Source organism: Heloderma suspectum, chromosome W, assembly GCF_057233095.1.
Source record: "Heloderma suspectum isolate Gila_16-S chromosome W, 16-S_ref, whole genome shotgun sequence".
Taxonomy (NCBI): domain Eukaryota; kingdom Metazoa; phylum Chordata; class Lepidosauria; order Squamata; family Helodermatidae; genus Heloderma; species Heloderma suspectum.
The window spans coordinates 65,897,950-65,924,210 of NC_139475.1; the positions used below are offsets into that span (position 1 = coordinate 65,897,950).

General features: G+C 48.6%; 2 protein-coding genes across 3 annotated transcripts; both read left to right on the top strand.

The window, feature by feature from the left end:
* The first annotated feature begins 1,025 nt into the window (after nucleotides 1-1,025).
* On the top strand, nucleotides 1,026-16,434 carry LOC146334109 (E3 ubiquitin-protein ligase MARCHF2-like). 2 transcript variants are annotated; one of them, XM_084825232.1, is made up of 5 exons: nucleotides 1,026-1,669; nucleotides 6,796-7,024; nucleotides 8,621-8,816; nucleotides 9,970-10,179; nucleotides 13,200-16,434. In XM_084825232.1, the coding sequence occupies exons 2-5, from the start codon at nucleotides 6,849-6,851 to the stop codon at nucleotides 13,353-13,355; spliced, it is 738 nt and encodes a 245-aa protein (XP_084681358.1). In that variant the 5' UTR covers nucleotides 1,026-1,669; nucleotides 6,796-6,848; the 3' UTR covers nucleotides 13,356-16,434. The 2 variants fall into 2 exon arrangements, with proteins under 2 accessions (XP_084681358.1, XP_084681359.1); XM_084825233.1 differs by lacking the exon at nucleotides 1,026-1,669 and adding an exon at nucleotides 1,727-3,005.
* Nucleotides 16,435-17,595: 1,161 nt separating this feature from the next.
* On the top strand, nucleotides 17,596-26,126 carry LOC146334110 (heterogeneous nuclear ribonucleoprotein M-like). The gene is made up of 3 exons (XM_084825234.1): nucleotides 17,596-17,917; nucleotides 22,230-22,402; nucleotides 26,051-26,126. The coding sequence occupies exons 1-3, from the start codon at nucleotides 17,793-17,795 to the stop codon at nucleotides 26,113-26,115; spliced, it is 363 nt and encodes a 120-aa protein (XP_084681360.1). The 5' UTR covers nucleotides 17,596-17,792; the 3' UTR covers nucleotides 26,116-26,126.
* Nucleotides 26,127-26,261: the final 135 nt, after the last annotated feature.

Genomic DNA, 26,261 nt, shown 5'->3' on the forward strand with positions numbered 1-26,261 from the left:
GCCTGTTATCCCGGTGATTTCTTGACTTCCTACTTTGGCATTCCAATCCCCTATGATGAAGAGGACATATTTTTTTGGTGTTAGTTCTAGAAGGTGTTGTAGGTTTTCATAGAACCGATCAACCTCAGCTTCTTCGGCCTCAGTGGTTGGGGCGTAGACTTGAATTACTGTGATGTTGAATGGTTTGCCTTGGATTCGTACTGAGACCATTCTGTCGTTTTTGAGATTGTACCCCAGTACTGCTTTTCCCACCCTTTTGTTGACTATGAGTGCTACTCCATTTCTTCTAAGGGATTCTTGTCCACAGTAGTAGATATGATGGTCACCTGAAGTAAATTCGCCCATGCTTGTCCATTTGAGTTCGCTGATTCCCAAGATGTCGATGTTCAATCTTGCCATCTCATGCTTGACCACCTCCAGCTTGCCTTGATTCATTGATCTGACATTCCAGGTTCCTAAACGATATTGTTCTTTACAGCATCGGATTTTCTTTTCACCACCAGACACATCCACAGCTGAGTGTCCTTTCGGCTTTGGCCCAGCCGCTTCACTCTTTCTGGCGCTACTTGGAAATACCTTCTGCTCTTCCCCAGTAGCATATTGGACACCTTCCGACCTGAGGGGCTCATCTTCCGGCGTCATCTCTTTTAGCCTTGTGATACGTTCCATGGGGTTTTCTTGGCAAGAATACTGCAGTGGGTTGCCATTTCCTTCTCCAGTGGACCGCATTTTGTCAGAACTCTCTGCCATGACATGTCCGTCTTGGGTGGCCCTGCACGGCATAGCTTATGGCTTCACTGAGTCATGCAAGCCCCTTTGCCACAAGGCAATGATCCATGAAGGGGTTATTATACTATACTGTGCAATAACAGTCAAAGCTTTCCAAGCAATTCACAATATAAAGCTTAAAGCCATACAGTATAAAGACATAATATAAAACGGAATACAAAGTTTAACCAAATTAAAACCAAAGTTAAAAATCAACAGGAGTCCAAGGGCTAGAAAATGCTAACCGTTTCTAAAAAACGGAATGGCAAAAAACCAGAGTGACCTACTTTGAGCCGGCCATTCCCACAGTCTAAATAGGACAGAGTGGGCTTATCCTTAAAACGGGAGACCAAACAGATCTTAATTGTGATCTTGCTTTAATTCACTGTGTCATCTACGTAGAGATTCCCAGCATGGGAGGGTAATAGCGTACTTATTCGAAAGAGAACCGGGAATGGGAGGGTGAAATCCTTTAGTTTGTTGTTTTCCCCTTGCCTCTTTACTGTGGCACAGCGCGAGCGAAGGGACATAACCGACGTTTGGGGAAGTCACGCCCTTTCGCGACTCCCTCCCTTGGAACTTGGCGACCGTTACGGCTCGCGCTATTGCTGCTGCGCCTGCGCGAGCTTGGCCCCCCCTCCCCAAAGGAGGAGGGCGCTCCTTCGCTTTGAGGCTGCTGATTGGCTGCCTCCGGAGTATCCCGGATCGTTCTCGGCCCTGATTGGTGGCTAACGCTTCCAGTCGGGTACGCAGCTCCCGCGGACGCGGCTGACAGAGGCAGGCGGAGGCTGTAAGAGCGGTCGCCGCCTCCTGCTCCCCGCAGCCCTCCCGGGAAGATGGGGCAGACCGGGCCCTGGCGATGCTGGAAGGGCGGGGCTCTAGCGGAAGGGGCGGGGCGCAGGTAACGGAGGGGAAGGGGCGGGGCTTGGCTGTTGAGTGACAGGTGGTGCAGGAAGAGGAGAGGGAGCTGGAGGGCCTTTGCAGATGTGGGGTGGGGGGTTTTGAAAGGTCCACCTGGAGTCGGGCGGGCAGGGGCTTAAGAAAAGCCTCGTTGTATCAGGACGTCCACGTAGCCCAGTATGCTGTTTCCAACAGTGATCAGTCAGGTGGAGGAAGCCCACGCCCCTTTGTGCCTCGTATTCAGGGCTAGACCGCCCCTTTAGATTTCGTGGCCATAGAGGTGTTGATAGACTTCCCCTGACTCCATGGATCTCTCTAATGACTAGGGGTGGGCACCTGGTAGCCCTCCTCCAGGTGTTGTTAGACCCCCATGCTTCCTCCCCATTGGTTGTGCTGGCTAGGGCTGAGGGGGAGTTGTCGGTGGACAGCATCTGGAGGACCACAACTTGCCCATCCCGGCTCTAATCCCTCCATAATAGGAAAGGTAAAAATGGCGGCCTTCTGTCGGGCAAAAAGCCCCCCACCCCCAGGAGGGGCCGTGGCTTAGGGATTCAGCCCCTGCTTTTTACGCAGGAAGTGCTAGGTTTGATCCCTGCATCTCCAGTTTGGGCTGGGAAAGACCCGCTGTCTGAGACCCTGGAGAGCTGCTGCCAATCAGTGTAGGAGATACTATCAAGTTGGTCTAACTCAGTAGAAAGCAGCTTCCTATACTACTTAAATCATCCCTTTATTCAGAACCATGAGGACTAGAATCTTATATTTAAGGGCCTCAATGCCAGAGCACCTGCCTTGCATGCAGGAAGTCCCAGGTTCAATCTCTGGCTTCTCCTGGTAGGGCTAGGAAAGACTATTGTCTGAAACCCTGGAGAGCCATTGCCAGTTAGTGTTGACAACACTGGGCTGAATGGAGCAGTCATCTGACTTAGTACTAAGGCAGCTTCCTATGTTCCCCTCTATCTCAATATCTTATTTCCAAGAACTAAGAACATCCAAGGAGGGGAAGCCCACTGGAGCCAATAGCTGTCCCCTCTCTGCCTGATATTCGTTAGAACAGCAGAAGAGCTGTGCAGGATCGTCTCACAAAGGCCTATCTCATCCAGCATCCTTTTCCCACTGTGGCCAACCAGAGGCCCTGACAGGAAGCCCGCAACAGGAAATTTATGCCACAGCACCCTCCCGCTTCTATTCCCCAGCAACTGGTATTGGGAGATGTACTGTCTCGGTTACCACACAGGTGTAGACTGCGTCTGTAGCTGGAAGTTCGATTTAGGGCATAATCCTATGCATATTTAGACAGAAAAAAGTCCTGCAACTCCCAGCGTTCCCCTGCCAGCATGGTAGGCCTCTTCCTCCTTTTCCATGAATTCATCTAACCTCTTAACTGATTTGCTTTTTATGTTTTAAATATATTTTTGTATTTGATCTTATATTTTCTTGTCATCAGCTGCTTTGAGCACCATTTGTAGCGGAAAGGCAAGATAGAAATGAATTAAGTACACTAATTAATAAGGAGGGGTTGGGAAACCACCCTGCCTTTGTTGGATTGGGTGAAAAGCCCATCTAGGCCAGTGTCCAGTTTACATTCAGTTGGCTTCCATGGCTAATGGCTGTTGATAAACCTTTTTAAAAAAGCCATTGAAGGTGGTGCCTCATCTCTCTTTCTCTGTGTTTGTATTTTGTGCAGTGTGAAGAATGAAGCAGGGGGATGAGTGGAAGGCCAAGAATTGGGGTGGGCGTGTGGCATTTTGGGGGTGGGGGGTGTTAAGAGTGTGTGTGTGTTGTGGGGAGTGCTTGATTGGGAGGTAGAAAATGGGATGGGGTGAAGGATAGGCTAGGAAAGGGCCACAGCTCAGTGGTAGAGTCTCTGCTTTGCATGCAGACGGTCGCAGGTTCAATCCCCAGCATCTCCAAGTAGCAGGACTGGGAAACAATCCTGCCTGAAACCCTGGAGAATCCTGCCAGTACATGTAGATGGTCCAAGGATCTAACTGAGTAGAAGCCAGCTTCCTATGTTCCTATTTAAAACCAGCCCTTTTTTCAGAACCATGAGGACTGGTATCTTTATTTTTAAAAGAAGGCTCGTAGCTCAGTGGTAAAGCACCATCTTTGCATGTGGGAGGTCCCAGGTTCAATTGTCTCCAGGAAGGGATGGGAAAACTCCTGCCTGAAACACTGGAGAGCCCCTGCCAGTCAGTGTTGACGATACTCAGTTAGATGGTCCAAGGGTCTGATTCGGTAGAAATCAGCTTCCTGTGCTCTTGTTTCAGTCCACCCTTTATTCAGAATTATGGGGACTGGAATCTTAACCTGTTTTTAGAGAACTAACCATAGCTGAAACCCTGGAGAGCTGCTACCAGTCAGGGTGGATGATACTGGGCTAGATGGACCAGTGGTCTGACTTAGTATAAGGCAGCTTCCTATGTTCCTTTAGGTAAGGATGCTGCTGCAGAGAATTTCCCACTCTTGTTCCAAGAGAAAACAGGATAGGCAAAAATGCCTCAATTAATCTCCACCCTTTTAATGCTCAGTGCTCTCTTCTCAGTCTTCAGCTGGGTTTCTTGATCATTAAGCGATAGGTTACAGTTATCCAGGAATATCTGTATCCCATGGGCTCTTGCCAATCCGCTGGGTTTCTGAATACAGTTGCTGTCCATCTGTCCTCCTGTTATTTCTTGAAAGCTGTGAATTATGCAGGGGCTACCCCAGTATGACACCGAGAAGCAGCCTAAATTGTCTGATCCTTGGGAGACACCCCCCCCCCCGAATTGTCAATTTATTTAGTGCATTAATATCCAGCCTTTCTGCCACTGTGGAACCCGAGGCGGCTTACGCGGGGCTTGGAGCACAGACTGGATCTAGACTTAGCATCAGCATGGTTACTGCATTGTGTGCCTTGGGACAGTTCTGTTGGCATCAAGGGGTGCCTGACTGCTCCTTAGCAGAGAGCACCTTTGTAACTCTACCACCAAGCCTCTACCTCTGGGGTAGGGAACATATGGCCAGATGAAGTTGGACTCCAGCTAATGTCTGCCCCAGCCAGTGCTCAGGGATGATGGGAGTTGTAGTCCAACAAGTTCTCGAGGGCCACAGCTCCCCCATCCCTTGCTGTACCTCAATGGCTCCATAGCAGGGTGTTCTTAGTGGCTCCCTACACCTATGAAGCACCTTTCCTTTCCGAAGCACCTTTCCTTCCCTAGATGGCCATGCCTCCTTCCCTTTTCCCTCAACCACAGATAGTGTGGTGGTTTTCTGGCTTTCATATACTCCCCCCCCCCCCCCGCTGTAAATGGTTGAGGTGCCTCTCTGAAAGCTTTAAGCTAAAGCAGTAAGAGCTTTAAGCAACAATATGCTGGTGTTTTGACCCCGTGCCTTTTGCCCTGCCCTTTTTACCTTCGGCCCCCACCCACCACTGGAGTGTGGTCCCCCAAGAGCGTCTCCAAATTGAATTTGCTCCACAGGCTGAAAGAGGTTCCCCAGCTCTGTGTTACGCGATTACAAAGTCTGAGCCTGTTCATTTTCTGGAAATGCTGTAAAAATATTGTTTTAAAAAGTGTTAATCAGTAATGGGCTAATTTTTAATAAATGGGTATACTTACTACTCTTGAACAAGTTCTTAGCTTTATGGCTGTTTTTAGCTTTACGGCAGCTCTTTGAGCTGGATGGGGTGCTCAAAAATCCAAGTGAAGAAAAGGCGACAGAGGCTTGTCAGTGTTGCTGTCCAAAGGATTTCTTGTCAATGTACTAAAGAACAGCTCTGCTTCTAGGAACAACTGTACATCCCTTCCTGGATCTTGTTGCTAATTGATGCATGGAACATCCATTTGAATGGAGCGTAGAGAGCTCTTGGGAGAGTTTTTCCCCGTTCGTTCTTTAATTTGCTGAGATGCAGCAGGCAATGTCTGCTGGAAAGGATTCCCCCCCTTCTCCCCCTTGTATACCTCTGTCCCTCCATGAGCTCTTGCTGATGTGTTATCTTTGTTGGCTGCACAACTGTTGAGGATTTGTCTGATTTTGTGTGATTTATTTCTGAGTAAGGCAGTCACCCTGTTCAAGAAATCTTAGCTAATTCATTGCATAAGTTTCAGTTGGTGAGTTTCAGTTGTGCATAAGATCTGCATAAATTTGCATGAAATACACACACACCCATACACCCAAATGCTTATGAATGCTCCCAGTGCCCCACTTCCCTCTTTTCCTCTTCCCTCCCTATCCGTTTTCCCTTGTGTGTTGTGCACGTTTTTTAGATTGTAAGCCTGCTGGCAGGGACAATCTTGTTTATGGATTGATTGTAAGCTGTTCTGGGAGCCTTTGTGGCTGAGTGTCAGGGTTGGATCGGAGCCTAGAGAGCCCCAAAGCACTTCTGATTCTGAGGAAGAGATAGAAACCGCAGGAGAGGAACCTGCGCGCTGTTCAGAGGAGCAGCCAGGGGGAGAGCACTCACATTCCTGAGAATGATAGTGACCCTGGCAGGGAGAGGGAGGCGCAATAGCAGTTTCTGGATGCTAGGCGCCGGCGCAGCGTCAAGCGGGAGATGGCGGGCGCCGAGAGGAGGCGCTCAGGCCACTTGGCGCGACGGCAACAGCGGCGCCCCGATGCCCCACGGGAAAGGGGTAGACTCTCTCCTCCTAGCCCATAGGTTCAGAGGTTTCCCGCCTCCAAACGGAGATCAACTGATTCCTAAAGTTAGAACCCCCGAGTAGGCAGCTCTCTTAGGTCTCACTCAGAGGATCAAGCAATTAGCATCTGTAAGCATCATTAGGTTGAATGGGAATAAAGCCTTGGAAAAGATCCCTATTGTCTGTGTGTTGATTCTGGCTACCTGAGGGGCTCAGAAGGCTGCAGGGGCGACCTCCCGACACTGAGGAGCAGGATAAAAATACTTTAAATAAATGCATAAGTAATAAACTCATGGGTAATAGATGGCCTGTAAAGGTAAGCAAGTGTGTGCATGAGGGAGAGTGAGACAGGGCAGGGGGGAGATTGTATGCATGGAAACTGGTGAGCAGCAGTGAGGTGGGGGCTGTCTGTGGAGACACACACACCCTGGCCGAATGGGGCAGCAAAGGGACAAGCGAGGCCTTGCCTCAGAAGCTGTTTTGACCCGCATCTCTCTTTCTGTCACTTCAGGCTTATCATGCTTCTACTCTCTGGCCTCTGAAGCTGGCGCGCCCCCCCTCGCAATGACCACTGGCAACTCCTGCCACCTCCCCAGCTTGCTGTGTGACTGCCTGGGCAGCGCTGCCTTATCAAAGTTGGTGGAAGACTCTGACCTTGGGTGCCCCCAGTACGTCACCCAAGTCATGGCCAAGGATGGACGGCTGCTCACAACCGTTATCAAAGCCCTCGGGACACAAAGGTGAGGATGAGGCGCCCCCAGGTTGGCCAAGGGATGGAGCTGGGGCATGGTGAGCCCTGGGGAATGCAACCCCCAACTTCCCCAGTTAGGCAGATCGGTTTAGGTCCAAAGCATCCTGGCTGAGCAAGCTTTGAACTTGAAGGGTTGAGTTCATTTGATAGTCTTCCACTTCTCAGGATGGTGTGGAGTAGGAGGGCTGGAGAGGATGATGCCCACCCAAAAGGAATGAAAGCAGCATTGATGGTCTCCTTTAGCTCTGTGCTTGAAAAGGGCCTTGGGTTTCTAAAGGCGCCAGCGATAGACTGTGACTCGTGATGCCCGAGTCAGGAAATATACCCTCCCCTGGGAGCAAGCAGGGGGTTCATCGGGCATCGAGATCCCAGGAAGACAAGGCCGCATGGTGATTTTTCAGCTCAGGATCTGCTCCCCGACCCTGAACACCCAGCCTTTCTGGGGCAGGGAGGAGCTTCCAGGTGTGACGACACCAGCTTAGACCTTGAGATGGTTAGCTCCATCTCTCTACAGAGAATAAAGCCTTGTTTAAAGTGATATCCTGCAGCCTTCCCCAAGCCGGGACCCTCCAGAGGCGTTGGGCAACAACTCCCATTGCCCCCAGCCAGGCTGGGGACAATGGGACTTGAAATCCAGTGCCTCTGGAGGGTGCCGATGTGGGGAAGGCTGCTTGAAATCAAGCGGGCACAGCCGGTGCAGAGCAGTTTGAGAGCCCTTGCAGACATGCTTCGGGGGGGCGCCTCCCTGGCTCCATGTGCCGAAAGGGCGCTGACTGCTTCCTCAGGAAAGGATCTGTGGCAGGGAGGCATTCTCAGCGTCAAGGCCAATCTGAGGCAGGGGCGGAGCAGCCCTTGGTGGCCAAGCCTCAGTCGGCATGTCAGGGCGGAGGACAGGCAAGCCCGTTCTGGGGTGTCGGTCGCGGAGCATGACATCCCGAGGAATGCACCAGAGGCGCATTTGCTTGGTCCAAGCCTGGGACCTTTGGGGTTCTCTAATATTGTCACAGGAACTTAAGCCTATCTTAAGGAGCGCCTCCAGCAGCACCAGACAGGCCGCTTAACAAGATCAGCCTCGGATGGCCTTCTCTCTGTCCCATCAGCCAGGGCAGCTAGACTGGTGGGGACGAGGGAGAGGGCCTTTTCTGTGGTGGCCTCCACTCTGTGGAACTCCCTCCCTAGGGAACTCCGTCATGCCCCCTCTTTAATGAGTTTCCGTCGTGCATTAAAAACGCTGTTGTTCAGGCAGGCATTTGGGGTGGGTTAGGGTATTTTAGAAAATGTTTTTAGTGTAGAATTTTATTGTTTTAAACTGTTTTTATTGTGTGTTGTACATCGCCCAGAGTGGCTGGGTGACCAGCCAGATAGGCGATTAATAAATTTAATAATAAAAATAAAAATAAAATAAAGGAACTAGAAACTTTACAAGTTAGCCAGTTGTTTTTTCTGGTTCACGGCCCAGGGGCGAGGGTTTCTTCTGCAGGGCTGGGGTTCTCCCTGCTTCCTCCGTTATGAGCCAGACTGCTGTCCTGCACTAGCCTCTGGTGGGGGTTTCAGCCCCTTGCCATTTGCCTCTCTCTCCCTGCAGCGATGGCCCCATCTGTCGGATCTGCCACGAAGGGGGGAGCGGAGAGGGCCTGCTCTCGCCCTGCGACTGCACCGGCACCTTGGGGGCCGTACACAAGAGCTGCCTGGAGAAGTGGCTCTCCTCCTCCAACACGAGCTACTGCGAGCTCTGCCACACGGAGTTTGTTGTGGAGCGGTGGCCCCGGCCTCTGACAGAGGTGGGTGCGCCTCCTTTGCTTGCTGCTGGGGGCGGGAAGGGAGTAGTCGCAGGCAGGAAGTGGGAAACACCGACAGCAAGAGTGCCCTGTAAACTCGCCTTCCCCACCAGCATGGCTCCCTCCAGATGGCAGGGCCTACATTTCCCATCATCCCTAACCTATTGGCCTTGCTAACGGGGTTGTAGTCCAAAGAATTTGGAGGGCACCGCATCGGGAAAGGCCGCCTTAAATTGGCAAACATAATCGGGAAACGTCAGTAGAGCAAATTTAGGGGCGTGCAAATTGTGTCTGGCCTCAAGTCTCCATTAGCCCCTCTTCCTCTCCCCCACAGGGAGGGGCAGGGTCTTGCTTATGGTGTCATGCTTGTGATGTTATCCCCTCCAGCATTGCCAAGGCCCCTCACCAGCTTGGAGTTGGGGGTGGGGAGGGTGGTTCGATCCTGTAACTCAGGGTGGGGATCTTCTTTTAGCCCAAGGGCTGAATTCCATTTTGGAGAAACTCTCGGGGGCCGCATTCCAGTGGTGGGTAGGGCCAAAGGGAAAAGGGGCATGGCCGAAATACCAATAATGCCAGCATATTTTAGCTTAACACACTCTTCCTGCCAGGTACTAAGCCTTAGTAGAGGCATTTCGGCCTTTTAGAATGGGGGAATAAATTGCACAAAAGCTGGGATATCACCAAAAGATTGATGATCAAGCAAAGGGGGTGGGATGGGGCCAGTGAAAGGGGGCATGGGTGTCTGGGGAACCCCCGGATGGCTGGATTCTGACCCCAGGATGGCTGGATTCTGACCCCAGGAGGGCCAGATTGGCTTGCAAAGGAGAGAGACATCTTGTGGCCTTGCTGGCCTCTGTCTGGCTCGGAGCAAGCTGGATTCCCTTCTATCTCGCCCTTCCCTGGGTCTTAATCCCGAAGTGAAATGTTTTCCTGCCTGGAGGGTTCCACATGGAGGAGGTTACATTAGGATGACTTGTGGTTGTGGGCTGTACAGGGGAAAAATTGGTTAGAGGAGCAAGGTGGAATTATAATGTTCTGCTTGCTGACATTTGCCACTTTGCAGGAGTGCTCTCTTTCCCTTTTAAAAAAATTTCTGGCCAATTATTTCACCCTCCTTGCCTGACATTCCTCTTCCTCCCCACCATCTTCCCTGCAGTGGCTGAAGGATCCCGGACCACGCAGTGAGAAGCGGACACTCTGCTGCGACGTGTTATGTTTTCTCTTCATCACCCCGCTGGCCGCTATCTCGGGCTGGCTGTGCCTCCGCGGCGCCCAAGATCACCTGCAGTTCAACAGTCGCCTGGAGGCTATTGGCCTGATCGCCCTGACCATAGCACTTTTCACAATCTATGTCCTCTGGACACTGGTGAGTGTACCTGCAGGTTTGTCTGTCTTGGGCTCTTCTCTTGTTGCATTATTATCGTTATTTGGGAAAGGACAGTAGCTCAGCGGTAAAGCCCTTGCTCTGTATGCAGAAGGTTACAAGTTCCATCCCTGGCATGTCCAGGTAGGGCTAGGAGAAATCACCATCTAGAAGGACTCACTATGAGACAGCTTCCGATGTACCTGTTCAAATCAGCCCTTTATTCAGAACCATGAGGACTGGAATCTTAGTGAAATGGAAGGGCTAGAGCTCAATGGTAGAGCACCTGCTTTGCATCCAGAAGGTCCCAGGTTCCATCTCCAGGTAGGGCTGGAAAAGACCCCCGTCTAAAACCTCGGAGAGCTGTTACCAGTTGGTGTAGGCTATCTTGAGCTAGATGGACCCATGCTCCAATTTGGAATAAGGCAGCTTTCTGTGTTTCCATCATTTAGATCGTGCCATCGGTGTTCATGGTGACAGGTCCCTGCCTCGAGGAGCTTACACTCTCAACATCAACATAGGGGGAACCAAAGGGAAAGGGGAGGAAAGCAGGATGCCATTTTGTTCAGTTGTACGTGCTTTGGCTTGGTTGCAGTAGGGCAGCCTTCCACACAGGCTGGTGGACTACAGCTCCCATCATCCTTGGTCATCGGCCCCACTTGCCAGGGCTGATGGGAGCTGCAGTCAAAACCCTCTGGACAGCAGCAGGTTGAGGAAGGCTGTGTTACAGAATATCAAAAAACAGAAGAGCAAGTAGCAGGAAAAAGGTTTTCATAAGCCTTTTTTTCTAGCACTTGAGAATATTTTCTCCTCTGTTTTTGATATAATTGGTGCCTTCCCTCTCGCTGGTTCTTTGTGTTACAGAACACACAGTTCCATATGTATTAACTCATCTATGCTGTTCAGATTATTTAACATTAAGCGAGTCATTCTTGGAGAGAAATGTGCTATTTATGGTGTTCAAAAGAGAAGAAAAATAACCTAATTTTAAAATTGAAATGGTTGTTTAAAAGTGGGCGGGCAACTTCGGCGGGTCTGGGGGCCAGTCTTCCTCTCTAGCCCTGCCAGGATGGTTGCCACTGCACAGCTGATCTTGCTCCTGAAACTTGCTGGTGTGGCAGCAGCAAAAAAGCAGCGATTTCCCTTCAAAATTAAGACACACGGGGGAAACGGTGGCTTTTTTGCCATCACAGTAAATGGCGGTAGCAATGGGGGTGGGGGCAATTGCGGCGGCTGCAAAAATGGCCAGCATGCAGCCTGTGAGCTGTGTGTTGCCCATCATTATTTCAAATTTTTCTTTAAAAAACAAAAACGAACCAAAACCATAGATTTATCACCTTACACCTGTAACAGCTGGGGGAGTCCAATGAGTAGTGGGGGGAAGATCAGCACAGTGGGGAGTGAAGCCTGCCTGAGGCTAGAGCTGGCCTTGAGGAAGGACCAGAAAGAGAAGCGGGGAGTGGCCTGATCACCAGGGCAGGGAGGCTGTTATCACACAGGAAACAGAGGGGGCAACGATCGGGAGATGGGAGGGGCTGGAGGATGCGAGCGGAATGCGTATCGCAAGGCCAAACTTCCAGGATGCACGGCAGATCCAAAGTCCGGCTTCCTGGGGATCACAAGAGGAAGCAGACACTGACGGTGCCAGCAGGGGCTGGGGAATGGCCCCTAGTTCCACAGTGGGACTCCTCTGCCCCCCGGTTTTCTCTTCTCTTCCTTGCTGTGGTGGACAGTCTCTGTGGCTTGGTTGTACTCTGCATGCAGCTCACCAAGCAGGCCCAGCGCGACTACCTGGGGATCTTGGGAATTTGGGACCTTGGGATTGTGCTTGGTATCCAAGGCAAGATGAGGTAAGAAGTCTCGACAGCATGCAACTTCAGTAGCAATCCCCTCTCCGTAGCAGAAAGCTCCAAACGTTTATTCTCTTTCTCCGCCCCGGCCTCCTTCCTAACAACCGCCCATTTGGTTTTGCCAAATACTGTGGTCGGCCTGACAGCAGTGCCGCTTCTCCATGTCCTGACCTGTCTTCCATAGGTTTTGGGAGGTGGTGGGGTTTTGCATCTCAGGCATTGGCGCTGGATACGGACAGTTCTTCGGTTCGGTCTGTGGCACCTCTAGTTTAAAAGATCCCAACTGATGGGAAAGGGTCATATGTCTGTCTCTCTCTCTCTCTCTCTCTCTCTCTGTCTCTCAGGCCTTGGGGAGCCAATTCCAGTTGGAGTGGTAGACAATACAAAATGGACAAAGGCAGCTTATACTGAAGGTCCCAGGGGTTTGCTCCTGCAAACACCTGGGCCTGGCTGGGGGGTTGCTGGGAGTGGTAGTCCAACACGTCTGGAGGGTGCCACGTTGGGGAAGGCAGGGTGTGCATTTCAAAAGATTTACACCTTACCTGTTCTCTTAGGAGGACAAGGTGGCTAACAACAACAACAACAATGTATTTATATGCTACATTTTTATCCTGCTTTTCCGAAATTATTATCTCGCAAAGCGATTCATATCAATCATCCTCATCATCAAACAACACTAATAAATAAATATAACAATTAAAAACATCCTTTCAATACACACCTTATATTGTGTTGTCATTGATTACATAATATTGTTGCTTAAGTTATTGATAGTTTGGCCTCTCTATGTTCTCACTTTTTGATGCTGTGTGTGTGTGTGTGTGTGTGTGTGATTATTGTATTTTAGAGATGGGTTCTTGTTCTTATGCTTATTTTTATATTCTGTAAGCCACTTTGAATGATGCCCTTTTTGAGAGGAGAAGCACGGTACATATTTTTGTATAACCATTTATTTACATGCCACTTTTCTGTAGTCTACTGCAGCCAAGGCAGCTCATGATAAACATTAACCGATCAAAAAGGCAATGTTTGAAAGGGGGAAAAACACCATTTTGTTACAAAATGTATCAATAAAAATGCATGGGATGTGCCCTCTCACCCCACTGATGTCCTCCTCCTGATGGTTCTTCCTTTCTCTTTTTCCACCCCCTTCCCATACCCCCTGCTGGCCAGGTGTCATTCCGCTACCATTGCCAGCTGTACTCAGAGTGGCGAAGGACCAATCAGAAAGTCCGCTTGATGATTCCGGACTCAAGGCACCTGCACCCTGCCCTGCACTCCCTGCTCTCTGCCAAGCTGCTCAAGAAGGCTGACGAGACGACAGTATGAGCCAGGAGTGGTCTCCCGTAGGGAAAGCTGGGCAGGGTCGGCGGCACCTTCCCCTCGCCCAGGGGGAAAGCGGGACAGCACTTTTTTTTGGGCGGCAGAGACTCTTCCAAACCATCGACATGGCTGGAGAGGGGCGCTTGGCTGCTTGCTTGTCCCATCAAGTCAAAACATGGGACAGACAACCAAGCCCCAGGTGCATGCAATGAATTGGGGAGGTGGAGCACCCGCATGCGCCTGTCAGCCAGGCTCTGTCCTTGAGACAACAGATAACAAGGGGGAGGGGGAAGAAGCCCTCTCCCCATATATCCATACATCTTCTATTGTAATTATTGTCATTATAATTTTGTTCCCCTTCTTAATTTCCACCGCTGTTGTGTTCGGCTCCCTGAACATCCCCACGAAAGAGGCTGGGCTGGTTTGCGCATTGCTGCTGTGATGCCGCACAGCCAGGAACCCTCGTCTGTTTTGCTCGGTGGAGCAGTTGCTGCGAAGGTGCCCCACCCCACGTGTTTTGGAGCACCCACACATTTTTTCCGCCAATTGAATGTTGGACATCGCCATAGGCGGCAGGGAAAGTGGCAGCTGGAAACGGAGCAGCTTTGCGGAAACATGCACCCTGTGAAACACATGACACCATTAAAAAAAAAAACTTGCAGTGACTTTCTGACATGCAAGAAGCATCGTGCAGATCTGCCTGTCGTCCTTATCTCATTCTGGGAATGTATTGGTGCTCTTAATAAAGAATTGGAGGGGCAGGGGAGGTTGGCTTCCCTTTCACACCCCATCTCTCCCCCCCCCCCCCGTGTCTTGCTAAGTCCCCCCCGCTCCTGTATTTTGCACTACATGGTTTTTTGTGGGGGCTGGGAGGTGTCCAGCTCCCCTCTTTGTCAACAGCTCCAGTACTGAGCTATGGCCCTTCCCTAACCATCCAACTTGTAAAACAAATGGAAGCTGCAGCTGCAGGATATTGTAGAGTTGGAAAAACTGCAGAAAGGGGCAGTTAAAATGATCATGGGGGCTGGAGCAAATCCCCTACGAGGAAAGGGATTGTTCAGCTTGGAAAAAAGCAAGTAAGGGGAGACATAATAGAGATGTACAAAATTATGCATGGTGTGGAGAATATGGATGGGAAATATTTTTCTCCCTCTCCCATAATACTAGAACCCATAAGATCAAAGGAAGGACAGTTAAACGATGGAATGTGCTACCAGGAGATGTAGCGATGGCCACCAATTTGGATGGCTTTAAAAGGGGGTTAGACAAATTCCTGGAGGAAAAGGCTATCAATGGCTACTAGTCCTGATATCTCTATGCTACCTCCCGGATCAGAGGCAGTGTGCCTGTGTACACCAGTTGCTGGGGAACATGGGCGGGAGGGTGCTGTTGCACTCGTGTCCTGCTCATGGGTCCCCGGTCGACAGCTGGCTGGCCCCTGTGTGAACAGAATGCTGGACTAGATGGATCCTTGGTCTGATCCAGCAGGGCTCTTCTCATATTCTTGTGTTCTGATTTCATTTAGCCCTGTATTTCATGAGGATTGGAATCTTACTTAATTTTTAGGAGAATGGTTGTAACTTGGTGGTAGAGCCCCTGATTTCCCTGCAGAAGGTCCTAGGTGCAATCCCCGGCATCTCCAGGTAGGGCTGGGAAAGACCCCTGCCTGAGACCCTGGAGAGGCCCTGCCAGTCAGAGTAGACGAGACTGTGCTAGATGGACAAATGGTCTGAGTCGCTATAAGGTAGTCTCGCCTATAAGCAAGCTAGTCTGATAGTTTGTCAGCAAGAAAGGCTGCCAAAGCAGCTAACAGACAATCCATAAAAACAAGACAGTCCCTGCCCACAGGCTTACAATTTTAATGGACATGACACAAAAGATAAAGGGAGGGGGAGGGAAAAGCAAGCAGTCTTTCAGCAGGGGAATGAATGAAGTTTCTGTAGTTGTCTCAAGGATGACACCCCCACCCCTCCAAAACCTCATTAAATAAAGTATTCATTTGTGGCCAGGTCCTCTGCCACAGTTTGAGTGTCTCTATCACAATACGCTTCTGATGCCCAGGTATAATTTTTGGATTCCAGCTAGAACATCCCTGGATACATCTGGGGTTTGCTTGGTGCGTGTCTGGAGTAGAGTGGTATAACTGTCCTTCTGGGACCCTGCTTTACCATACCACCCATAGTAGCTTCTTTCTTGCAAGTCCAGTGATGATCTCTGTCTAGCTTTGGGAAAAGTTTATTTTTATCCCACCCTTCTCCCAAAGAGCTCAGGATGGCACACATGTTGTTCTCTCCCCGCACCCTGGGTGGTGGGGGGCAGTCATTTTTTTCTCACTACAACCCTGTAGTGTTTTTTTTTTACTAGAGTTCTGGAATCCACCAATCAGTCTGGTGTACAGGTTACAGAATTCTGAGCCCTGGAATATGTTTTGAGTACCAAGAAGTGAATGGAGCTCACAGTCCTTACACACAAGAATCCATTCAGAGTGATCACTAAGCGTTCATTTCAGCAGTATAATTTAGGGCAGCAGGCTGGGTGTGGGAAGAATCATTGCTGTTGCGGTTCAACAACAACGAGTGCCTTGGTGATCTATGGCACAAGAGGTAAATTAAAAGCATACACTGACAAAACTGGCACATCAAAACCAGCAGCAAAGGATGAAAACAGTGCAGCACAAAACTACAACAACAAAGTAGTAGAGAGTAAATCCAGATCTACCTTCTCTCGCTCCCCCTGCCTTCTAACTACATCATGTACTGCTCCATGTGATGGGCTATTGAATTCACTGTAGCTGGTCTTTGTGCATCAGCATTGCCCTAGCCTTTCTAAGGCTTATTCTTGCCCACCCTGGAGTTCATCCTAGCACAAGGTGCTATCTTGTCTCAGCAATTCTTCCTCTCGATCTGCTGCCTCTGTGGTGCCCTGTACTTTCGCCTTCCGTTCTGAATCAGTAGCGGTGCTCCGTCCTCCCATAAGGCACAGGAACGCAAATGATCCCAAACATCTCGTAATGGCCCTGCCTTGGTTTGCAGGCAGACCTATAGCATCAGTATGTGCTCTGATGGTGGGGAGCTTATTAGAGCAGCTTAACACCCCCCGCCCCTGCCCCAGCAACCCTCCCTTTTTGGCTGCGGTAATGTTCGATGTGCAGAGCTGGGTGGAGACTAACTTCTGTGGGAGCATACACAGTCTTGGCACTCTTAATGGGATAGTTCTGGCACAGTGAACAACTGTCCCCATATTTTATTGTCATTTAATGATGCACATGCACACTGTGCAACAATAAAATGATTATTTCTAGGGGGTAGCAGCTGCGTTAATCTGCAGCAGCCAAAACAACAGTCTTGTTAGTCTTAAAAACTAATTAAATTTATTTTAACATGCTTTTGTGGATCCTGTCTGCTTCATGAAATGCAAGAAGCATGTATAAAAGATGGTTTTAAAAAGCAATAGACAAGCTCAAAAAAGGTATTTTAAAATGGACCCTGTTTATTTTTAATTTATTTTTAAAATCAATGTCCTGTCTTTTGGCAACAGGCTCCCTCCAAGGTGTTAGAGCGCGGATGTTAGCTTCTTAAGGACTTTGTGTTCAGTGAACTCTGAAGATGCCATAGAGGGCAGCCAACGGCCTAGAGGCTATTCCCACGGCCTGCCATAGCGATTTGGGGGAGAGAGTGGTCCCATAGTCTATTTTAGCTTCCGCCCCTGCCTACCATAGATGTTATAGAGGATAGAGAGGCCCTTATTTTGCATAGTTTGCTCCCTCCCCCCCATATAGAACTTGTGGGATAAAGCGGCACTCCTTTAAGGCGCCTGACCTGCATACCATAGAGGTTGCGGAGCTAGAGCGTCGATGTAGTCCGTCCTCGTGGCTGTGGTGAAAGAAAATGGCTAGAATTACGCTCCGCAGCCTTTAAAGGCACTCCTGTGCCATAATTCCCCGCTCTGACTTCCAACGTAACGTATAACGCCGGCCTTAACCATAGAGGCAACAGGCCTAGAGCGGCGCTGCCTAGAAGGCACGACCGTTGTCCGTTTTTTGACATGACGTTAAAACTGCGCGTCGCTTTTGTTGTTGTTGTTGTTCAGTCGTGTCTGACTCTTCGTGACCCCACGGACCACAGCACGCCAGGCCTTCCTGTCCTGCGCTCTCTCCCGGAGCGTGCTCAAGTTCATATTCATTGCATCGGTGATGCTATCCAGCCATCTCATCCTCTGCCGTCCCCTTCTCCTCTTGCCTTCAGTCTTTCCCAGCATCAGGGTCTTTTCCAGGGAGTTTTCTTTAGCCGTTCCCCTCCCCCCGGTCGGGAAAGGGAGAAGTGAATGAACAAGAACGGCGTGGGCGTGGCTCCCTCGACTCCTCCCTCCGCATTGGCTGGGAAGACGATTTTTTAAAAAGGGAAGCGTGGGCGCATGCGCGGTATGTCGAGGGAGTAAGCACTGATGGCGGCGGCGGTTTTGGAAAGCGGCATCGCTAACATGGCGGCGGGCGGTGGCGGTATGGTCGCGGCGGTACCGGCGTCGAACGGGGCTGGCAACGGCGTCGTGGGAGACGGAATCCCTAAGAGGTTCGCTGGCTGCAGGCCCGCCCTGAAATAGAAGCTTTTAGTAGACCCGGCTGGAGGAGGACGCTTCCCTTCCCCCCCCGCCTTTTCAGTTTAATTAATTTGGTTACTTATTAATTACTAATGTTTTTATCCATAACTTACGGGCCTGTTTAATCATTAATTGATTAATTTGATCACGTGTTAATTACTAATATTTTATCCGTAATTTATAGGGCTCTTTAATTAGTTCACCTGTTAATTACTAATAATTTTATCCATAATATACAGGTCTCTTTAATTAATCACTTGCTAATTACTAATAGCTTTTATCCATAACTTACAGGCCTATCTTGTTAATGGCGCAATCCTGTGGTGGCTAGTCAGCAGCTAGACAGCCATAGGATAGGTCGATTCCTGGGAACTGACCTCATAGGCAGCAGAGAATGGCTCCACGCTCAGAAGAGGAGCATGGAGCGGCCAAAACGGAGTGTTTCTGGCGGCATGCTGGGGAGGGTGGAAGTGCTGTTCCAACGTGTCCTATATGGCGTCCACCCCCTCCCCCTCTCTGCTTCTTGCGGATAGACAGATTAATTCCACTGTCTAGCCGCAAATGCAGGGTGGCTGAAGCACGGAGGGGCCGACCCCCTCTGCGCTTCTCCTGCCCTGCATTGGATAGGTGTTCGCCTCCGAGTTTGGAGGCGGCTGCCTATCCCGATAGGCTTGCGCCCTAACTTGCTCACTTGTTAATTACTAATATTTTTTATCCATAATTTAGTCTTTTTCATTAATTAAATTGCTCACTTGCTCATTAATATTTTTATCCATGGTTTACTGGCCTCTTTCAGTAATTCATTTGCTGGGTTATTATTGACTAGGTACCGATATTTTTATCAATGTTTTATGGGCCCTTTTCATTGACTAGTCAATTTGCTAACTTACTAATAATTAACAAAAAAATTTCCTCCACGGTTTATGTGCCTGTTCCATTAATTAGTTCATTTGCTGATTTTTTTAAGGGTGCAATCCTGTGACTTCTGCCCTTGAGGCTTGTAAGCCTCTGTGTTCTCCCACTCTGCATTTTTGCTAGGCGGGCTGTTTTTGCCCATCTAGGTGGGGTGTTTTGGAGGGGGGTGCCTTGTATCTCAGCCTCTCCAGCCTCCTTCTCTCCCTGCCTAAGTTCCTGACTTTGGAGAGGCAGCCCACAGTTCTTTCCATGCCAGCAGGGAGGGGCAAGGCAGCAGAGCACAGATTGCCAAATCCAAGCTTGGAACACTGTCTCCAACCTTGGATTGGGGGATCCGAAATATCCTATGGCCCACCAGGTGCTGTATTGGGCCCATGGGGTTGCTCCCTTAATTACTAATATTTAATCCATGGTTTACAGGCCTCTTTAATTCATTTTTGGCTTAATAAGTATTAACTACTATTAATATGGTAGTTACCCAGGATTTACGGCCCTGTTCCATTAATTCATTTGCTGATTTATTTCTTAGTTATATTTCATTCACAATTTATGGGCCTGTCAGTAATTAAGGGCACAATCCTATGCATGTTTAGACATGGAGAAGCCTTACAACTCCCAGCATGTCCCAGCCCTAAGAGCACAATCCGATGGCCGCTAGACAGCCATAAGGTTGGTCAATTTCCAGGAACCTGTGAGCCTGGACTCTGAGGTCAGTTCCCAGAGAACCACCTCCTTGTAGGTGGCATAGGTTGTCCCCATGCTCATAAGAGCAGCGGGGGGAAAGGGGTCGTTCCTTGGGGTGGGGAGTTTGTAAGTCCAGTACAACATTTCCTATGTGTTTGGCCTCCCCACCCCACACTTCAATGTCCTGCGGCTAGAAAATTGACTGTCTAGCTGCAAATGCAGGGTGGCTGGAGCGTGGAAGAGAGGATCCCCTCTGTGCTCCTCCCACACTGGATTGGATAGGTGGTCGCCTCTGAGTTCAGAGGTGGCCAATATCCCGATAGGATCGCGCCCTAAGAATGTTGTGTTCAGTAGTTCAAGCCTGCTTTATTAATGGAATTAATCATCTTTATTAATCACTAATATTAACTAGTCACTGGGCCTATTTCATTAATGTACTGAATCACATCTTTACTAAATTGGTGCTATTGTATATCTTAGTTGTGGGCCTATTTAATGTAACAAATCATTTATTTCTAATATTTTATTCACTAGTTAATGGGTTTATTCTGTCAATGCAACAAATCACACATTTATTCATGATAATATTCATTAGTTATGGGCCTGTTTGATTATATTTTACCAAGTAATTGCCAATATTTTATTCACTGGTTAATGTTCTTTAAAACAGAAAATACTTGGCATGTGTAGCCCCTTTCTCTGTTCCTTTTCCCTTCCCCTCTGCTTAGTTTTATTTCTATCTTTAGATCCCTCCTCCCAATGAACATGGTGCTCCTTCCGCATTTTTGTCTCACAATAACCATGTGAGGTAGCTTAGGCTGAGAGTGAGTGATTGGCCCATAGGCCACCCAGTAAATTATGTGCTGATCAGGGATTTGAACCTGGGTCTCCCTGGTCGCTGTCTTCATTCTTAACTACAACACAATGGCTTCTTTAAATTGGCACTTTCTGTTTAGCAATACAAATTCAGCCTTGTAAATAAGCCCACAGAAGTGGGCAGATTTCTTTATTATCCTGCCTTTTTTTTTTTTTTTTACTAGCTTGCTGTGGGCTGGCCAAGGAGGAGCAGAGAGGTCTATCTCTCCTGCAGCAGCCCACTGCATTTCTATCGTAGGCACAGAGAAGGGGGCTTCCCTTGCCGCCTGCTTGGTTTTTGTGCTGGGTGGGTGCAGAGGAGGAACGGAGTTAGTGCTTCATCCTTCCCTCCTCCATTGCCTGCTTGCTCACCTGCATGGGGTTTCTAGTTGCCTGTGGTATTCAGGCAAGTGCTGAAATACAAGGCTGCATTAACTACAATTGGGACTCAGTGATCATTAGTAATAACATGGCCAAAAACATTAGGAATGTTTACAAAGATAAAAAATAAAATAGGCCATGCCTGCATGTTTATAGTATAAAGGCCGGACATATTGCGGGGGGAGATAAAATGCCTTCATAAAAAGGGAGGCCTTTACCAGCTTCTGAAGGTCGTTAATGAGGAGTTAGACCTCGCTTCCTTGTTAATGACACAAGGATACTGTTGCTGGCTGAGGAAGATGGGAGTTGTAGTCCAACTTATCAAGGCTGGGATTGTGTCAGACTTGAGCCAGTGTGGTGTAGTGGATAAGAGTGTTGGACTACGACTGTGGAGACCCAGGTTCAAAAGTCCCACTCGGCTAGGGAAGGGACCTTCAGCCCATCACTATATCTTTTCCTGTGTAACCTACCTCCCAGGGTTGTTGTGAGTGTATAACGGGTGGAGAGAGCTTTTGCCCTGCGCAAAAGATGGGATACAAATGTAATAAATAAATCTGCATCCCAATCCTAGCCTGGCTGTGGAACTCACTAGGTGGCCATAAGTTGAGAGATGGTGACTAATGCCACCTACCTCACAGGGTCATTGTGGAAGAAGAAAGAAAACGCACACATACCTCCTTGCTTGAGCTCCTGGGAGGAAGGGTGGGATGTAAGTGACAAATCTACATTGAATTGTGTATACCGTCTTGACTGTTATAATGCATTTCCTTCAGTGCTCAGAACACTCAAATAATGCTTATCATGTAATCTTCACAATGCCCCTGTGAGGTAGGTTAGTATTATCCTAAATCTCAGGTGGGGATTGAGGCTCTGAAGGAATGGCCTAGCTTAGGCCACCCAGTGAGTTATTGTCTGAAGTGAGATGTCAGTGTGGGGGGTGGGGGAGGTTGTGAGCGTAGAGCTAATGATCTTTGTAATCAATACACAGCCGCCCCGCCCCCTCAGATTAGGGGTGAAGGATATGCAAGCAAGAGTGTGGTTGCCTGGTGAGTTTGAGGGGTGGGGTGGGAGATGAAAAGTGATACAGTATATATAAGTATTTGAAATTGGTGTGTGTGTTGGGTGGGCAGGTGAAAATAATTCGTAACTGCAAGAACTCCCAACAGATGTGGTAAAACAAAAGACTTTGAAAAGATGGACTTTCCAGAAAATGAGGTTCAGAACTGGGTTGTGGGATGCTCTAGCCTCCATTCCTTAATGTCTGACATAAGGAAGGCCTGAAGCTCTGACCCCAGTATACATGGCTGGTTGTGATCATTCAATGGTACTGGAATGGCGCTCTGCATATCTTCAGTGGCGTTCTCTTCTAGGTCTGAGCTTCCAGGTTTTGGGGACTGAAAGCTGTCGGAGTTTGGGCTGTGTGATTCAAGCTCCCTTTTCTGTTTGCAGTGACGGTGACCAGCCAAACCAGAACGAGAAAAGGAAAGAGAAAAATGCCAAGCGAGGAGGAGGGAGTCGCTCTGAGCCGTACGCCAGCCCTTCGAAAAGATACCGAGCCTTCATTACCAACATCCCCTTCGATGTGAAGTGGCAGTACCTCAAAGACCTAGTCAAAGAGAAAGGTAAACAGCTCTGTGTATGCCTGAGCATTGTCTGTTGTCCTTCCCTGTGACCGATTTCCTTGTCCAGAAGACAGGAATGTGTCTGAGGTGACTCTGGGTAGCTGTAGCAATGTTGAGCTGCCAAGGTTTTTCGAGGGCCGGCCCTCCTGGCGTTGCATGCTTGCTGCTGTGCCCTCTTGGGACGCATCCTTTGTGTTCAGGTGTTTGGCATTGGCTAATAAAGCTTCAGTGTAAAAAGAGCCCTTTGGTCTCTTGGAAGAGGCGGGACTTTTATCATCAGGGTTTTGGTGTGAGCTGTTCTTTTTTTTTTTTTAAAGGAAACCCTTTTGAAGCCTTTCTAGACATGTTGTCCAATTACCGCTGAGGGTGGAAAGCAGCCTTCTTCCTGGTTGATGCAATCTTGCTTTTGTTGTTGAATATCCAGGGCTGTTTTAAGAGTGACCTTTCAAAGGAAGATGGATTGATTTATGGCCTCCCTCACCTGTCCCTTTTGATTTTGCAAAGAGGGGCTACCAGCAGGTGCATATTGGCTCCTCCCTTCTAATCTTGCTTTGACCAAGTTGTGGCTTGGTCCCAAACCCTGCTCTTTCAAAGATCTGAGCCTTTAGGCGAATTTGGCCAGGTCTGTGACTGCCCAACAGTCACCTCTTTCCTCAAAGCAGTTGGTGCAGAATTGGAACCAACCTATGATCCGTTCGTCGCTGGAATAATGTAGTTTGTAGCGAATATATTTTGGTGGAAGTAAGTAAAATCTCCATTGTCCTGGTGGGTCTCTCTTGAAACATATACACTGGGAAAGACACTTGGTTCATGTGCTTTGAAGCTCAGGGTCCCACATGTATCTGTGGCTTAAAGTGGTGAATGATGGCTCACGTGCGTGTGAGCCTAAGGAAAATAAACTGAATGCCCAGCCCTATTAAGGGGGTGCATGGACCATTCATCATGAAGTGTGTTAACACTCACCAGGGTGTGTTGGTAGCACCAGAAATCTCAGCAGCCCTCAACAGGTGGTGGATATACAGCTGAACTGTCCAGCCCTCCTTCCAGCTGTGGTTTCATTACATTATTAAATCATGAAAGGAACGTTGCTTTGGGACGTGACAGTTCTTGACCGACACCGGGCATGAAATATTTGTGACTAGGGGTGTCTCTGTGCATAGACGTGTTCCCCACTGAACTTGGTGCCAAGGGGTTTCTGGCCTTTTTCTTCAGCTCACGTGGACTAAAAAGTCCAACACAAGACTTGTTTCCTTCGCTTTTCTGCTTGACTGTTCCTCCCTGCAGGTGCAGCCAGGAGGAAAAGGGAGAAATCGCTTCTTTCTCTGCGCAGAGAGCGTAGTGTGTGTTATGTACAGATGGGAGCGTCCTTGGGTATTTGTGGCTACAGCTCAGATTTGAGTAACTGGCATTCCTTAAAGTTGCTTTTTCAGTTCCATCTGCCAAACGATTGCTTGAGCAATCTGAAATAAACTACTTTTGATGCAAGTTGCCACAGAACTAGGAATGTGGCTGCCCAAAATGGCTAGAATTCTGGGTTTTGAATGTAAGACTTACAGGGTCCAGGATTCAGGTTTGGGAACAGCAGATAAATTGAGATGACAGACTGCTATTCCATCACTCAACAATCATGGGATATTGAAAGCCCTTAATAATGGTAACTCTCCAGAGGTGTCTTGGCACCAGTAAGTATGGTTTAGGAGACTTAAGTGTTGTGGTCTGTTCAGCTCTCTCACCTGGTGTGTGTGTTTCTCTCTCTGAAATGCTTAAAAGGTGGCTCCCCCTTGGTGAAGTCATTTCAGTTTATCATTTGTTGGTGAAACTTAAGGTTACAGGTGTGCAGTACGTTATCCATTTTTTTATTCAAACTTTATACCAGTGTTCTTGATCTTCCTCTGGCTGACCCAGGTGAACCAGCTTAAGCTGGGCTGCCATTGTCAAAAGCTTTGGCCCGTTGACACTGACACGATCATATAAACCAGTGGTGGGCAATTTGTGGCCCTCGAAGTTCTGGCCTGCAGCTTATATCAGCTACTGCCAGCATAGCTAAGAGTGATGACGCATGATGGGAGTTGTAGGCTCAAACTCTGGAGCCCCACAAGTTGCACAACCTTGATATAAACAGTGTCTGTTGTATGGGAGGTGGGAACAAAATAGGATTTTGTTTACTTCACCAAATGTGGTTCTGGTTCATGTCTCCCCCTTAGGACAGTATTTGAGAGCAGTAGACTTCAGGGTCTGACATTTACTCTTAATAATTTAAACTGCTTACATGCTTTTTACTGCAAACTAAGTCGTCTGTCTTCTTTTTAAAAAGCTTTATTTTAGCCCAAACTGAATGGGAGTTGTGGCAAACTGCAGGAATTGTGAGTTAGTCAGCTTCCAACATGAGACACAGATGCAACCTTACTGTCTGCTTGCATCTCATAAGAGCATCAGGAGAGCCCTGCTGGATGAGACTCAGGGTCCATTTAGTCCAGTATTCTGTTCACACAGTGGCCAGCCAGCTGCCCACGGGAAACCCACAAGCAGGGCAGGAGTGCAACAGCACCCTCCTGCCCATGTCCCCCAGCAACTGGTGTACAAAGTCATGCTGTCTCATATTTCCTCGCAGATTTCTTATTTAAAACTTCTTTGTGCTTTGAATTCGTCTTCAGTGTAGGCTGAGGTTACTCTCTATGGAGATGGGAATGGGAAGCAGGAAGAAGAGAAAATGTGTTACTTTGATGATTTGATGGGAAGTAAGAAGACCCAACTGAGATTGACCCTGGGTTTCTCTCAGCCAAATTCCTATCTTAGCCCATCGTCTCATAGGGTTGTTGGTACTAAAGGAGAATCCGTCCTTAGAGGAGAAGTCAGATATATACGTATAAGTTTTTTAACTGTATAATTTTTAATGTTGTAAAGCCTCCTTGAGTCCCAGTATTGGGGAAAAGGTGGGATATAAATAAATATAATAATATGTAATAGATCAGCCTTCCCCAAGCTGGTGCTCTCCAGATGTCTTGGTCTGCAACGCTCATCATGCCCAGCCAGAATGGCCAATGGCAGTCCAACACATGTGGATGGTACCAGGTTGGGGAAGGCTGTGATAGATCAACCAGTAAATACAAGCATTTGAAGTAGATTAGCAGGGAGCACCTTCTATAAACGGAATCCTCAAAGGTTCATGGCGGGTTTGGGAGCCGAAAAAAGAACTGAGTATGTTGGCTCTAGCTTTGCATTAGGTAACCTTCTACTGTTCACCACAGAGCCTGAGCTGTAGGCCCTAATTTCTAGCTGGGAGGGCAATTCTCTGTGTTGGCCATTGACAAATTTGATTTGATTTGGCTAAAGAAAGCATGAAAAAGATCCTTGCATGTTTTTCCATCCTTCGACATTCTGTCAACAAGCGAATGTTGAAGAAATTGAGAGGTGGGAATGGCTTGCTTCTTGGGAGGAGAAAAATCAGCAGTGTTTGGTAACTCTGGTCTGACAAACATATTGCACACCTGTAATGCCAAGTTGTGGTGGATTAGCAAACGTGGAGTGTTCCTGGGCTTTCTAATAAGGCAGAGGCTCCGTATAAGGTTGTTGACGATTGTTCTAAATCCCCCTTGTTTTCTTGGCTTTCTCCCTTGGTCTATGTACCGTCTGGAATCTCATTTGTAGTTGGTGAGGTAACATACGTGGAGCTCTTAATGGACGCCGAAGGAAAGTCAAGGGTAAGTCTTTGAGAGCATTTCTTCCGTGGATTTTTACTACATGACAAAATGTAACTGTTATGGTGGAGTGGAACCAAACGAATTTGGGCAACGTAGTGTGTATGTAGTCTGCACTGCCCCAGAGCTGCTTGATGGGGGGTGGGGGGTGGAAAGGGTGC